General features: G+C 34.5%; 1 protein-coding gene across 4 annotated transcripts in view; it reads right to left on the bottom strand.

Moving 5' to 3' along the window:
• The window catches only part of LOC113924922 (A disintegrin and metallopeptidase domain 3-like), a 161,183-nt gene that overhangs the window by 82,515 nt on the left and 62,864 nt on the right, over positions 1–15,804 (bottom strand). For all 4 annotated transcript variants that reach the window (XM_027599276.2, XM_027599277.2, XM_027599278.2 and 1 more), the window contains exons 8-11: positions 13,532–13,603; positions 13,131–13,297; positions 11,977–12,058; positions 2,440–2,576 (exon numbers count right to left, since the gene is read on the bottom strand). In XM_027599276.2, coding sequence (XP_027455077.2) covers positions 2,440–2,576; positions 11,977–12,058; positions 13,131–13,297; positions 13,532–13,603 — 458 coding nt within the window. The remainder of the gene's footprint in view (positions 1–2,439; positions 2,577–11,976; positions 12,059–13,130; positions 13,298–13,531; positions 13,604–15,804) is intronic.

Raw genomic sequence — 15,804 nt, 5'->3', positions numbered from 1 at the left:
TAGTCTGCTGTTGAATCCCTCTATTGAATTTTCAGTTCTGTTATTTTATTCTTCAGTTCTATGGCTTCTACTTGGTATTTTCTTATATTTTATAACTCTTTGTTGATGTTCTCACCTTGTTCATTCATTCTTTTCCTGAGCTTGGTGAGCATCTTTATGACTATTACTTCAAATTTTTTAGATAGATTATTTACCTTTGTATAATTAAGATCCTTTTCTGATGTTTTGCCACCTTCTTTTGCTTGGAACACTCTGTCTCTTCATTTTGTTTTATTCTGTCCAATGCTATGTGTTAGATAAAACAGCGACCTCTTCCAGTTTTGAAGGGTGGCCTCACATAGGAGATGAACCTTGCCATTCAACCTTGTCTAACTCTTGGTTTTCTCAAACTCTTGTGATTGTCCAAGCAGCATATTTTAGTTTTTGGCTCCAGTGGTGAAGGATGTACCAAGACCTTTTATTGTCCCAAAGGGGAGGATCTCAATCAGCAGCTAGGTTCAGGGTGATTGGAAGACAGACCCTCAAGTAACAGATTTTAAAGTATGAAAATACACACAGTGCTAGGGTACCACAAACATACATCCTGATGGCCAACAGAGCCAGGAGATACAGAGGTGTCCACTGTGCAGCATTTTCAAAAATTGGGGCACCAGATGATTGTAAAAGTTCCTTTCCCTGAGATCCCAGAGATGTTGTGAGGCAGAGCGAGGGCATAAAATGGCATAGACTCCATTTCCAGAGTTCACCTTCGTAGGACTCTAGAGGTGTCCCAAACCACAAGCCTGACCCTCATGCAGAAGCTCCAGGATGAGCAAATAGGCCATTTCATAGAAAGTCTGGGTTTGTGTTTCAGTCTGTTTTCTGTGCAGTACCAGGTAAGCAGTAGCTGGCCAATAACTGTCTCTCCATTTGTTACAGTTCCATGAGACCCAGGAATACAAACGTTTCTGGCCACCAGAGCCAGGTGATCAAGGATTGCCTTTTGGGTAACAGCCACAAAAAGTGCTATGCCAGACAACTCTAAAAGCTCCTCTGTGGAAGAGATTGACATTCTAGAGTACAACAGATGGAGAGAGCCAAATGAGCACCTGCTATCTTGAAAGTTGGGGTGTCCAATGAGGGCTCAAACCCTTTATTCCTCAAGAAGAAACTCCTGATTTCAGTTCCTTCCCAATTGTGGGTTGGCATGAGAGGGGTGGGAATTACAGAAAGATGTAACATTGTGTCTTAGCCTCCCCTACCCACTCTGATATGGGCTTTTTCTCATTTGCCCAATATGTAGGAGTCCTTAGCTAATTTTTATATTTTTTTAGAGGAAAATGTTCCATACATAGCTGTGGATTTGTTGTGTCTGTGGGAGGACATGAGTTCAGATTCTTCCTATGTTGCTTTCTTGATCCAGAACCCCTACCTACAAATAATTCTTGACATCTCCTTTTCTCTCAGTCTTAAGAAACTGTTATTGATCGTTGTGAAATTTGTCATTTCCCAAAATCACTATATTATAGTTCTCTCTGATATATTTTACATTTATTTTACAAGATAATTTTTATTATCCATACTGAATGAACCAATTAAGAATATATTTCATTTTATTTATTATAAAATCCCAGTTCCCACATCATGAATGCATGATCAGACTCTTTCTTACATTCCTTTATCACATCCTGGACTTCTTCCCCTGACTAATTCTTTAGTCTCACTCTATGTTACTTCTTTTTCTTATGTCTAAAACATTCTTCCTTATAGTCCCAGTTTTTTTTTTTTTTCATTTTTATCCTCCCTGCAACCTCCTTATTTCAGTCTGTCAAGTTTTCAAGCTTGTTGTTATCCAAGTGTAACAGAAAAGTTTCACTGAAAAGTTTTCACTTAGTTTCACTGAAAAGTTTTCATTGAGTTCTTTAATAACCAGATTTGTTCCTTCTCTTTCAGATCCCAACATAATTATTTCCATAATTATTCCTAGACCACTTTATCAGAAAGTTTTTTCTCCCCATATTTTCCCTATTCGTTTTTTTCTTGGCTATCATAAACTGTTTAGATTTTGTTTGTTCTTATGTCCACTTTTTAATTTTCTGTCCCTGATGGACTAATATATTTAGGACTTATCTATCTTGTTAATCATTTGTAAATCAAACTAACACAATAACCGGGACACAGTAGATACTCATTAAAAATCTGGGGGTGAATGAATAAATTTTACCCAGAAAGTCATCATCAACATCCACCTTCTCTCTACACTATCACATAGAATATAGAATGATTAAGCACATTTTCTACACTATCAAATACTCTCTTCCTTTAATAAACATTAAATAAGTGCATGTTTATTTAATAAAAAATATTCTTAATCAGGTTATCCTGAAAGAGATTATACATTTAAAAATACTACAACATTTCCCAAGAGAAGATATAGATTTGACAAAAATAAAACCTTACATTGCTTTGGTGTTCATTATGCATGTAGTTCCTGGGCAGTAACAAGTGAAGATATCATCATTATATGTTAATCCCAGACTAACTCCAAGCAACTGTGTCATAACAACTGAAAATGCCTCTAAGGTTATCTGTGGATACTAAAAAGAAAAAAAAATCAGAATTGTTATCTAAGTTGTTTCTTCACGTATTTTATCTTTTCAAGTAAATGCAAATACAAATTAAAAAAAAAGAACCAATACACCAAAGCTCATTATTTGCTTAAAAATATGGAAAAATAGGTAAATGTTGTTATTATCTTTGAGTCATAGCATTTTTAGTCCAAATGGCATTGAAAAATAACAAAAGATTAATGTAGTCTCATGATTTTAAGACATTACTGATTTAAATCCCATTTTTTATTTTTTAAATTTGTTTTTAATTTATTTTTATTATTTATTTATTTATTTATTTATTTATTTGAGAGAGAACCAACATGGGGCTCAATCTCATGACCCTGAGATCATGACCTGAGACAAAATCCAGAGTTGGACCCTTAATTGACCGAGCCAACCAGGTGCCCCTAAAGTCTTTTTAAATTGATAAGAATAAGCATTGCTTCAGTAACTATATTACTTTTCAAATGAACATTCAGAAAAAAATACACAGATTCGTAAAGGTTGACTTGGCAATTAGTTTTGACTACAGAAATAGTTTTAGGAGGGAAAATCAAATTAACTTTCTTCAAAAGGCAGAATACTAGAACATCTGGCAAGTAGCACTTCTTTTTTATTTTTTTATTTCTGGGCTGTATTATTTCTAATTTTCTTTTTTTTTATTTTATTATGTTATGTTAATCACCATACATTACATCATTAGTTTTTGATGTAGTGTTCCATGATTCATGTTTGCATATAACACCCAGTGCTCCATTCAATACCTGCCCTCTTTAATACCCATCACCAGGCTAACCTATCTCCCCAACCCCCTCCCCTCTAAAACCCTCAGTTTGTTTCTCACAGTCGACAGTCTCTCAGGGTTCGTCTCCCCCTCCGATTCCCCACCTTCATTTTTCCGTTCCTACTATCTTCTTTTTTTTAAAAGATACTATATTATTTCTTTCAGAGGTACAGGTCTGTCATTCAACAATTTTACATAATTCACATCACTCACCATAGCACATACCCTCCCCAATGTCTATCACCCAGGCACCCCACGCCTCCCAGCCCCCACCACTCTCCAGCAACCCTCAGTTTGTTTCCTGAGATTAAGAATTCCTCATATCAGTGAGATCATATGATACATGTCTTTCTCTGATTGACTTCTTTCGCTCAGCATAACACCCTCCAGTTCCATCGATGTCATTGCAAATGGCAAGATTTCATACTTTTTGATGGCTGCATAAATATTCCAGTGTGTATATATATATATATATATATATATATATATACACACAATGGAATATATATATATACACCACCCCTCCTTTATCCATTCATCTGTTGATGGGCATCTTGACTCTTTCCATACTTTCGCTATTGTGGACATTGCTGCTATAAACATTGGACTGCACATACCCATTTGGATCACTACATTTGTATCTTTGGGGCAAATACCCAGTAGTGCAATTGCTGGGTTATATGGTAGCTCTATTTTCAACTTTTTGAGGAACCTCTATACTGTTTTCCAGAGTGGCTGCACCAGCTTGCATTCCCACCAAAAGTCTAGGAGGGTTCCCCTTTCTCTATATCCCTACCAACATCTATCATTTCCTGACTTGTTAATTTTAGCCATTCTGACTGGGGTGAGGTGGTATCTCATTGAGATTTTGATTTGTATTTCCCTGATGCAGAGCAATGTTGAGCACTTTTTCAAGTGTCTGTGGGCCATTTGGATGTCTTCTTTGGAAAAATGTCTACTCATGTCTTCTGCCCATTTCTTGATTGGATCATTTGTTCTTTGGGTGTTGAGTTTCATAAGTTCTTTATAGGTTTTGGATACTAGCCTTTTATCTGATATGACATTTGCAAAATATCTTCTCCCATTCTGTCAGTTGTCTTTTGGTTTTGTGACTGTTTCTTTTGCTGTGCAAAAGCTTCTTATATTGATGAAGTCCCAGTAGTTCATTTTTGCCCTTGCTTCCCTTGCCTTTCGTCATGTTTCTAGGAAGAAGTTGCTGCAGCTAAGGTCGAAGAGGTTGTTGCCTGTGTTCCCCTTTAGGATTTTGATGGAGTCCTGTCTCACATTGAGGTCTTTCAACCATTTTGAGTCTATTTTTGTGTGTGGTGTAAGAAAGTGATCCAGTTTCATTCTTCTGCATGTGGCTGTCCAATTTTCCCAACACCATTTGTTGAAGAGACTGTCTTTTTTCCATTGGATATTCCTTCCTGCTTTGTCGAAGATTAGTTGACCATAGAGTTGAAGGTCCATTTCTGGGCTCTCTATTCTGTTCCATTGATCTACATGTCTGTTTTTGTGCCAGTACCATACTGTCTTGATGATGACAGCTTTGTAATAGAGCTTGAAGTCCAGAATTGAGAAGCCACAAGCTTTGCTTTCTTTTTCAAGATTCCTCTGGCTATTTGGGGTCTTTTCTGGTTCAATACAAATTTTAGGATTATTTGTTCCATTTCTTTGAAAAAAGTGGATGGTATTTTGATAAGGATTGCATTGAATGTGTAGATTGCTCTAGGTAGCATTGACATCTTCACAATATTTGTTCTTCCAATCCATGAGCATAGAATGTTTTTCCATTTCTTTGTGTCTTCTTCAATTTCTTTCATGAGTATTTTATAATTTTCTGAGTACAGATTCTTTGCCTCTTTGGTTATATTTATTCCTAGGTATCTTATGGTTTTGGGTGCAATTGTAAATGGGATTGACTCCTTAATTTCTCTTGCTTTTGTCTTGTTGTTGGTGAATAGGAATGCCACTGATTCTGGTCATTGATTTTCTATCCTGCCACTTTTCTGTGTTCCTGTGTGAGTTCTAGCAGTTTTGAGGTGGTGTCTTTTTGGTTTTCCACATAAAATATCATATTATCTACAAACAGTGAAAGTTGGACTTCTTATTTGCCGATTTGGATGCCTTTTATTTCTTTTTGTTGTCTGATTGCTTTGGTTAGGGCTTCTAATACTATGTTGAATAGCAGTGGTGATAGTAGACATCCCTGCCTGGTGATAAGGACCATCCCTTACAAGAAAGGATGCTGTACTTTGTCAAATGCTTTTTCTGCATCTACTGAGAGGATCATATGGTTCTTGTTCTTTCTTTTATTCATGTATCGTATCACATTGATTGATTTGCAGATGTTGAACCAAACTTGCAGCCCACAGATAAATCCTATTTGGTCATTCGGAATAATCCTTTTAATGTACTGTTGGGTCCTATTGGCTAGTATTTTGGTGAGAATTTTTGCATCCATGTTCATCAAGGATATTGGTCTGTAATTCTCCTTTTTGATGGGGTCTTTGTCTGGTATGGGGATCAAGGTAATGGTGGCCTCATAAAATGAGTTTGGAAGTTTTCGTCCTTCCATTTCTATATTTTGGAACAGTTTCAGAAGAATAGGCATTCATTCTTTAAATGTTTGGTAGAATTCCCTTGGGAAGCCATCTGCCCTGGGCTCTTGTTTGTTGGGAGATTTTTGATGACTGCTTCAATTTCCTTAGTGGTTATATGTCTGGTCAGGTTTTCTATTTCTTCCTGGTTCAATTTTGGTAGTTTATACATCTCTAGGAATGCATCCATTTCTTCCAGGTTATCTAATTTGCTGGCACATAGTGGCTCATAATATGTTCTTATAATTGTTTGTATTTCTTTGGTGTTGGTTGTGATCTCTCCTCTTTCATTCATGATTTTAATTATTTGCATCTGTTCTCTTTTCTTTTTGATAAGTCTGGCCAGGGGTTTATCAATCTTATTCTTTCAAAGAATCAGCTCCTAGTTTTGTTGATCTGTTCTACTGTTCTTTTGGTTTCTATTTCATTGATTTCTGCTCTGATCTTTATTATTTCTCTTCTCCTGCTGGGTTTAGGCTTTATTTGCTGTTCTTTCTCCAGCTCCTTTAGGGGTAGGGTTAGGTTGTGTATTTGAGACCTTTCTTGTTTCTTGAGACAGGCTTGTATTGCTATATACTTTCCTTTTAGGACAGCCTTTGCTGCATCCCAAAGATTTTGCACAGTTGTGTTTTCATTTTCATTTGTTTCCATGAATTTTTTTAATTCTTCTTTAATTTCCTGGTTGTCCCTTTCATTGTTTAGTAGGATGCTCTTTAGCCTCCATGTATTTGAGTTCTGACTTTCGTCTTGTGATTGAGATCCAGTTTCAAAGCATTGCGGTCTGAACATATGTAGGGAATGATCCCAAACTTTTGGTACCAGTTGAGACCTGATTTGTGACCCAGGATGTGATCTATTCTGGAGAATGTTCCATGGGCACTAGAGAAGAATGTGTATTCTGTTGCTTTGGAATGGATGTTCTGAATATAACCGTGAAGTCCTTTTGGTCCAGTGTGTCATTTAAAGTCTTTATTTCATTGTTGATCTTTTGCTTAGATGATCTGTCCATTTCAGTGAGGTGAGTGTTAAAGTCCCCTACTATTATTGTATTGTTGTCAATGTGTTTCTTTGCCTTTGTTATTAATTGGCTTATATAATTGGCTGCTCCCATGTTAGGGGCATAGATATTTACAATTGTTAGATCTTCTTGTTAGATAGACCCTTTAAGTATGATGTAGTGTCCTTCTTCATCTCTTATTACAGTCTTTGTTTTAAAATCTAATTTGTCTGATATAAGGATTGACATCCCATCTTTCTTTTGGTGTCCATTGGCATGGTAAATTGTTTTCCACCCCCTCACTTTCAAGCTGGGGGTGTCTTTGGGTCTAAAATGAATCTCTTGCAGACAGCATATTGATAGGTCTTGTTTTTTTATCCAATCTGATACCCTGTGTGTTTTGATTGGGGCATTTAGCCCATTTACATTCAGGGTAACTATTGAAAGATATGAATTTAGTGCCATTGTATTGCCTGTAAGGTGACTGTTACTGTATATTGTCTGTGTTCCTTTCTGGTCTATGTTACTTTTAAGCTCTCTCTTTGCTTAGAGGACCCCTTTCAATATTTCTTGTAGGGCTGGTTTCGTGTTTGCAAATTCCTTTAGTTTTTGTTTGTCCTGGAAGTTTTTTATCTCTTCCCCCCCTTTTTTTTTCCTGACAGCCTAGTTGGATATAGTATTCTTGGCTGCATATTTTTCTCATTTAGTGGTCTGAATATATCATGCCAGTCCTTTCTGGCCTGCCAGGTCTTTGTGGATAGGTCTGTTGCCAATCTAATGTTTCTACCATTGTAGGTTACAGATCTCTTATCCCAAGCTGCTTTCAGGATTTTCTCTTTGTCTCTGAGACTCATAAGTTTTACTATTAGATGTTGGGGTGTTGACCTATTTTTGTTGATTTTGAGGGCGGCGGTTCTCTGTGTCTCCTGGATTTCGATGCCTGTTTCCTTCCTAAATTAAGGAAGTTCTCTGCCATAATTTGCTCCAATATACCTTCTGCCCCTCTCTCTCTTCCTTCTTCTTCTGGGATTCCAATTATCCTAATATTATTTAGTCTTATGGTATCACTTATCTCTCGATTTCTGCCTTCATGATCCAATAGTTGTTGATCTCTCTTTTTCTCAGCCTCTTTATTTTCCATCATTTGGTCTTATATATCACTAAATCTCCCTTTGCTTCATTTATCCTAGCAGTTAGAGCCCCCATTTTTTATTGCACCTCATTAATAGCCTCTTTGATTTTGACTTGGTTAGATTTTAGTTATTTTATTTCTCCAGAAAGGGTTTCTCTAATACCTTCCATGCTTTTTTCAAGCCCAGCTTGTGTATTTATATTCATCATTCTGAACTCTAGTTCTGACATCTTACTAATGTCTGTATTGATTAGGTCCCTGGAGTCAGTACTGCCTCTTGTTCTTTTTTTGTGGTGATTTTTTCCATCTTGTCATTTTGTCCAGAGGAGAATAGATGAATGAGAGAACAAAATGCTAACAGGGTAACAATTATCCTAGAAAAATATACACTAAAGAATAAGAAGGGACCTGAAACCGGGGGGAAAAAAGGTCAAAATTGTAAAAAGAAAATAAAAGAAAAAGATAAAAAAAAGAACATGATATTAGATTCCTCTATATCTTCTAATGGCTTACTGGCCCACTTCTTAAATCACTGACTAAAATATTCCTTTATATGTATTTATTCCATTGTGTTTATAATTTCACTTATTAAAAGACATCTTGTTTCCTTCTAATTTTTGGTAATTACAAATGAAGCTGCTATAAATGTACACGATTTTGTGTGGATATATTTTCAACTCATTTGGGTGACTGACAAGAGGATAAATGCTGGATCATATGGTAAGAGTAAGAAATTGCCAAACTGTCTTCTGCAGTGGCTGTACCATTTAGCATTCCCATCTTCATGAATGAGAGTTTCTGTTGCTCTACATCCTCACAGCATTTTGTGTTACCATTGTTTTGCCCTTCCAGTACAAAGCTGAAAAGGACTGGCAAGTTACAGTCTTGCCTTGTTCCTGATCTCACTGGGAAAGCAGTTAGTTTCTCACCACTGAGGTGTTAGCTATAGGTTTTTTTTCTAGATGTTCTTTCTTATGTTAAGGAAATTCCTTTCTAGACCTCCTTTCCTAAATTTCATCACAAACGGTGTTGGATTTGTCAAATTCTTTTTCTGCATCTATTGATATGATCAATTTTTCTAGTTTAGCCTATTGATGGAATTGGTTACATTAAATGATTTTAAAATGATGAACTAGCCATACATATCTAAATAAATATGGGTATAGATATCAACAAGGGGATTTTAACTATTATAAAAAAATTCTAGAGCTGAAAAGAACAATAAATGAACTGCAAAATTCATTTAAAATCAGATTTGATCAGGCAAAAGAAAGAATAAGACATGAAAACTGATCATTTGAAATCATCCAGTGAGAAAAACAAAAAGAAAAAAAGAATGAAGAATATTTAAAAAACCTACTGACATCAACAAGCAGACCAATATATGTATTATTCCTATAATGAGTCTGAGAAAGAGAAGAGAGAAAGAAAGGGACAGAAAGTTTATTTGGAGAAATAATGAGTATAAACTTCAGAAATCTGAGTGAACATACAAAAGAAGCTCAACAAATTCCAACCAGGAAATCCAAAGTGACTCACCAAGGTTCCCAATAGCCAAAGACAAGGAGAGAATCTTGAAAGCATCTAGACAGAATTGACTTGTCACATATAAGGGAGCTTCCATAAGATTATCAATAGATTTCTCAGGAGAAACCTTATAGGTCAGAAGGGATTGGGATGAATACTTTTCAAGTGCTGAAAGAAACTCTCAACCAAAATTATCATTATCAGGCAAAACTGTATTTCAAAATATAATGAAGATATGAACATTTTTTCAGAAAAATAAAATCTGAGGCAATGAACAAAAGTTAATTACCACTAGACCTGATCTATAAGAAATGTTAAATGGAGGCTGTCATGTCGAAAAGAAAGGATGCTAGACAGCAACCTGAAGATAAAAGGAAATTATAAAGTTCTCTAATACAGGTAAATACATGGACAAATATTGTAACATGCAGTATTGTAATTTTGGTGAATAAATTGACTTTTAAATATTGTATAGAATTGGAAGGACAAATACCAAACCAAACCAAACCAAACAAATCCTATAATCTATGTAGTAACATAAAGTGTGAAGTAGAATTATAAAGGAGTAGTGCTTTTGTATGCGATTGAAGTTAAGCTGTTAATAGAAATAGAAAAAAAATAATCCCCAAATTAATATGGAGTCTCAAGGGACTCTAAATAACCATGTCAATTTCAAAAAAAAAGAAGAATAGAGTTGAAGGATGCACATTTCCTTATTTCAAAACATATTATTATAAAGCAAAGTAATCAGAACCTTATGGTACTGCCATAAAGATAGATATGTATATCACTGAAATAGGTTAGAGAGCCTAGAAATAAACCCTTGCATATATGGTTAAATGATCTATAAAAGTGTGCCAAGATGACATAATGCAGAAAGGACAGTTTCTTCAACAAGTATACTCAATGGAGAAAAGATAGCTTTTTCAATAAATGGTGATGGGAACATTGGATATGTACATACAGAAGAATGAATTTGGACCTCTATATTTCACCATATACAAAAATTAACTCAAAATGGCTTAAAAATCCAAATGTAAGACCTCAAACTATAAAACTCCTAAAAGAAAACATAGGGGGAAATCTTCATCACATTAGGTTTGACAATGATTTCTTAGATATGATGCCAAAAGTACAGGCAACAAAAGCAAAAATGGACAAACGGGACTACACCAAACATAAAACTTTTGTGTTTCAAAGGACATGATCAACAGAGTATAAAGGCAACCTACAAAATGAGGGGGAATGTTTGCAAATCATATATCTGGTAACAGATTAACATCCAAAATATAAAGAACTCCTAAAATCCAAGAATAAAAAAATCAAATTCATATAAACCAATTCAAAAACAGGCTAAAGACTTGAATAGACATTTCTCCAGAGAGGATATACAAAAGACTAAAAAGCGTATGGAAAAATTCTCAATATTACTAATAATCATAGAAATGCAAATCAAAACCACATTGAGATATCACTACATACCCAATAGAATGGCTACCATTAAAAAAAAAAAAGGCAACCACAGAAAATAACAAGTGTTGGCGAGGATATGATGACCATAATGTGAACTGCTGGTGGGATTATAAAATTGCACAACCACTCTCAAAAATCAGTATGATGGTTCAAAATATTAAAGATAGGATTACCATATGATCCATCAAACCCACTTTTGCATTTTTATCCAAAATAACTCAAATCAGTATCATAAAGATATATCTGCACTCCCACATTCATTGCGCATTATTTATGATAGCAAGGTGTTGAAAACAGCTTAAGTGTTCATTGACAGAAGAATGGAAAAATAAAATGTCACCTATATATACACACATAGAATGGAATGTTATTCAGCCATAAAAATAATGAAATTCTGCTATTTGCAATGACATGGATGAACCTAGATGGTACTATATTAAGAGAAATAAGCCAGACATTTGAAGACAAATATTATATGATCACCATTATATGTGGAATAAAAATGTCAACTCACAGAAGCAGACAGTAGAATGGTGGATGCCAGGGGCTAGAGGGTTTGGAAAATGGGGCCATGTTGGTTAAAAGGTACAAAGCTACAGATATGCAAGACGAAGAGTTCTGGAGATCTGTTACACAGCAATGGAACACACATAACATTACTGTAAGATCATAAATTTCATGTTCTGTGTATTTTACCACAAAAAAACTTTTAAAAATTGTAATATTTGAGTTTCAAAATCCAAATAAAAATATTTTATAAAAATGTGTCAAAACAGCATGGTAAATATACTATATGTATTTGGCTCCTTGAAGTGGATATTAACTTTCAAAATATGATATAATTACTGAATAGTTGGGAGTAAAATGCATACCAGAGCAATTCCTGTAGCGAATTTTGGATTGCATGCCATTCCATGATATGTTGCTCCCACGTAATTAGGATGATCCCTATAACTAAATAACAAAATTTTTCTTGTAAATAAATGTATTTTAAATTATTAATAACTTAATGACCTTTTAAGAATTGGATTCCTCAGTAAAGAAAGCTGTTTTTTGAAACTTGAATATCACATATCGCATCTAATGTTTTCAATCATTTTGTATTTGGGTAATCTCCCACAGTTCCTACAAAGTTAAGTTCTAAAGTCTACTTTAACATTATATGATACACAGCCCAAAACCCAACAGTGCCTAATCCTTCCAAAACATTAATCATCACAGGTGCCACCACTAGATGGATATAATTCTAAAGTGTACAAGTCACGATAACCTACTGCCATGATTTGCACACAGTGGTCCTTTAAGGTGTGTAAAAAATATAGGATTGGAGGACAGGGAGAGAAAAGAGAACGTGCAGTATGCTAACAAAAAGAGATAGGGCACAGAAAGTGTCCTCACCATTTCAGTCCTATTAATATTGCTCCTAAGTCCCTAAATCTGACCTTAAATGCCACAGGAAACACCAATAGATGTATAAATGTATTCCATATTGCTTAAGACCTTCAGAATTGCGTTTTAATTTTTCCATGTAATCAAATTAGTCAAGCAAAAAGAAGACTTTTGAAAGATACAATGCTTGCAGTTATATAGCTACACCTTGGGTCAGTATATATCAGAAGGTAACCATATTACTATTTAAATGTTTTGCATTGTAACCACTTTATATGCAATTACTGAATTCTATTAACTAATTTATATTTTATTTAATGTTAAAATGATGGTTTCAATTACTTACCTCTGAGAAAATCTTTAAAACCTTTGAGGCCCCATGTCTCTACCAAGGCTTTCCAAATTTTCAAGTTTATTACATTTCCATGGATGAACAGTCTACTCTGAGAATAATGGCCTACCATGTTTTAGTGTCTTACATTGTTATTAGATTTTTATATTTTGCATTTTGCTAACAGTATACGTACAATTTTTGAGGTTTCTTGTCATTATACATAACACATTTTATATATAATTTTGATAGTTAACATATCATATAATTTGATAAGCCCTATATCAATGCAAAAAATGCACTCACATTAATAAATATGCCATATCATGAGATCTTTGAAACAAAAATTGTTCTTTCCATGAAACAAGTCTTTGTAGTACTTCATCTGCATCCCCCTTAGTTGAAATCTTATTTTGATCTGACCAGAGCTCCAAAGAAGTTAGCTTCACAGTCACTTTAAGCTGGGAAAACATCTAAAAATAGAAGATACACCACATACAGGTTTAGGTAGTCATAAGTATTATATTACATCTCTATACCTAATGCTAATAGATTCAGTTTACTCATTTTTGGAAATGGAATCCATTGGTGGGTGAAACTAGTTGGTAGAAATATACTTTTTAATAAAATTGAAAATGTTATTTATACAAACAATGTTATTGCATTAACAGGAATGTTTAATATTTAAATGAAACATAAATACTTACAATGTTGATAAGACCAAAGATATGGACAACTTTCTCAGCTGCAAATGCCACTTCAGAGCCCATGTAATCAAACTGAAAGACAAATTTTGTTTCACTACTGAAAATTACTAAAGTACCACATTTTATTTTTTAATTAATTATTTTTAATTTTATATTGTTAATGTTAATCACCACACATTACATCATTAGTTTTTTTATTTTTATTGTTATGTTAATCACCATACATTACATTATTAGTTTTTGATGTAGTGTTCCCTGATTCATTGTTTGTGTATAACACCCAGTGCTCCATGCAGAACATTCCCTCTTTAATACCCATCACCAGGCTAACCCATCCCCTTCCCCCCTCCCCTCTAGAACAGTGTTCCATGATTCATTGTTTGCGTAGCACCCAGTGCTCCATTTTAAAGTACCCTCTTTAAAGTACCACATTTTAAATGGATATAAAATGTTAAAATAAGGTGGTGCTCAGTGAAAGGAAAAAAAACCGAATTAAGGTTTATCAATGGCTTAGTAAGTTTTAAGCTTAAACCTAGGGAGCTTGCATATTAATCAATAATATTAAAATGAGAAGGTTGTGATTATTTTCCTCTTTACACATATAAAATGGAGGTTTGAAAGGTAAGTTTCCAAGATCATATAACTACTAAAGATAAGAAGCAGGACTCAAATCTCTAAGCTACTAAGTCATTTTTACCTGCTATATCATATGTCACCATTTATCTTCATTACAATAAGATAACATACTACATATCCTGGATAAACAATGTACCATAATAATAAAAATAAATTCAAGCAATTGTCTTCATTCAAGGAGACAAAAATCACATATTTTCTCTTAAATACTTTAGTTGTATGTGAACACACATTTCTAAGTTTTTGGTGAAAACATGAAAAGTGGCAGCTTGAGAGCTTCAAAAATCTGCAGCAGGTCTGCAAAAACTACTAACAGAAAAAAAAATGTAATGGATAGAGTTGTCTGATACAGACAAAAGAGATGTTATCCTCCTAGGTCTCTAGAAACTATTTGTACTTTGCTATTTCTCTTTTCCAATAAATCATATTGTATATTTATGCACAGTGCAGCATGTGTGGTATGAGTGAAGGTGAATAAAGGCTTATATAAAACAATGAAAGAATGTGTATATATATATATACACATATATATATATTTTTCAAACATACATGGAAGTTTTGTATAAATTCACCCATATTAGGCCATTAAAGAGTTCTTTGAATATAAAACTGTCACTTAGATCACATTGTCCAACTATAACGCAATTAAGTTATGGTAGACTTGATAAAAAGTATTTTAACAATGTTATTTTTCCTTACATGGATAACCCTATTGTGGTTATATAAGATAATGATCTTATTCTAGGTAAACATACACTGAAAAAAAAAAGCTCCATGATGCAATTTACAACTTACTTTCAAATAGAGCACAAGTGATAATGGGATACAATATTAATAAATCCTAATAAAGAGAGTATAACTATTTCTTGCCTTTTTTTATTATGTTAATCACCATACAGTACATCATTAGTTTTTGATGTAGTGTTCCATGATTCATTGTTTGCGTATAACACCCAGTGCTCCATGCAGAACATGCCCTCTTTAATACCTATCACTGGGCTAACCCATCCCCCCACCCCCCTCCCCTCTAGAACCCTCAGTTTGTTTTTCAGAGTCCATTGTCTCTCATGATTCATCTCCCCCTCCGATTCCCCCCTTCATTCTTCCCCTCCTGCTATCTTCTTTTTTTTTTAATATATAATGTATTATTTGTTTCAGAGGTACAGATCTGTGATTCAACAGTCTTACACAATTCACAGCACTCACCATAGCACAATTCTTGCAACTTTTTTGAAAGTTTGAAAATATTTCCAAATAAAATATTTAAAAAGTGAAGATGAAATAAAAATGATTTCAGATGAGCAAAAGCTGAAGCAAATTCATCAACAAGCTAAACAGAAATATCAGAAACACAGACTTATAAGAAGGAAAGAAGAGCTTTGAAAATGGTAAACATGGGGGCGCCTGGGTGGCTCAGTTGGTTAAGCGACTGCCTTCGGCTCAGGTCATGATCCTGGAGTCCTGGGATCAGGTCCCTCATCGGGCTCCCTGCTCAGCGGGGAGCCTGCTTCTCCCTCTAACCCTCCCCCCTCTCATGTACTCTCTCTCTCTCTCTCATTCTCACTCTCTCAAAATAAATAAATCTTTAAAAAAAAGAATAGAAAAAAGAATTTTAAAAAATAATTAAAAAAAAGAAA

This window comes from Zalophus californianus, chromosome 2, assembly GCF_009762305.2.
Source record: "Zalophus californianus isolate mZalCal1 chromosome 2, mZalCal1.pri.v2, whole genome shotgun sequence".
NCBI classification, from domain to species: domain Eukaryota; kingdom Metazoa; phylum Chordata; class Mammalia; order Carnivora; family Otariidae; genus Zalophus; species Zalophus californianus.
This window is presented reverse-complemented; position numbering and strand designations above follow the sequence as displayed.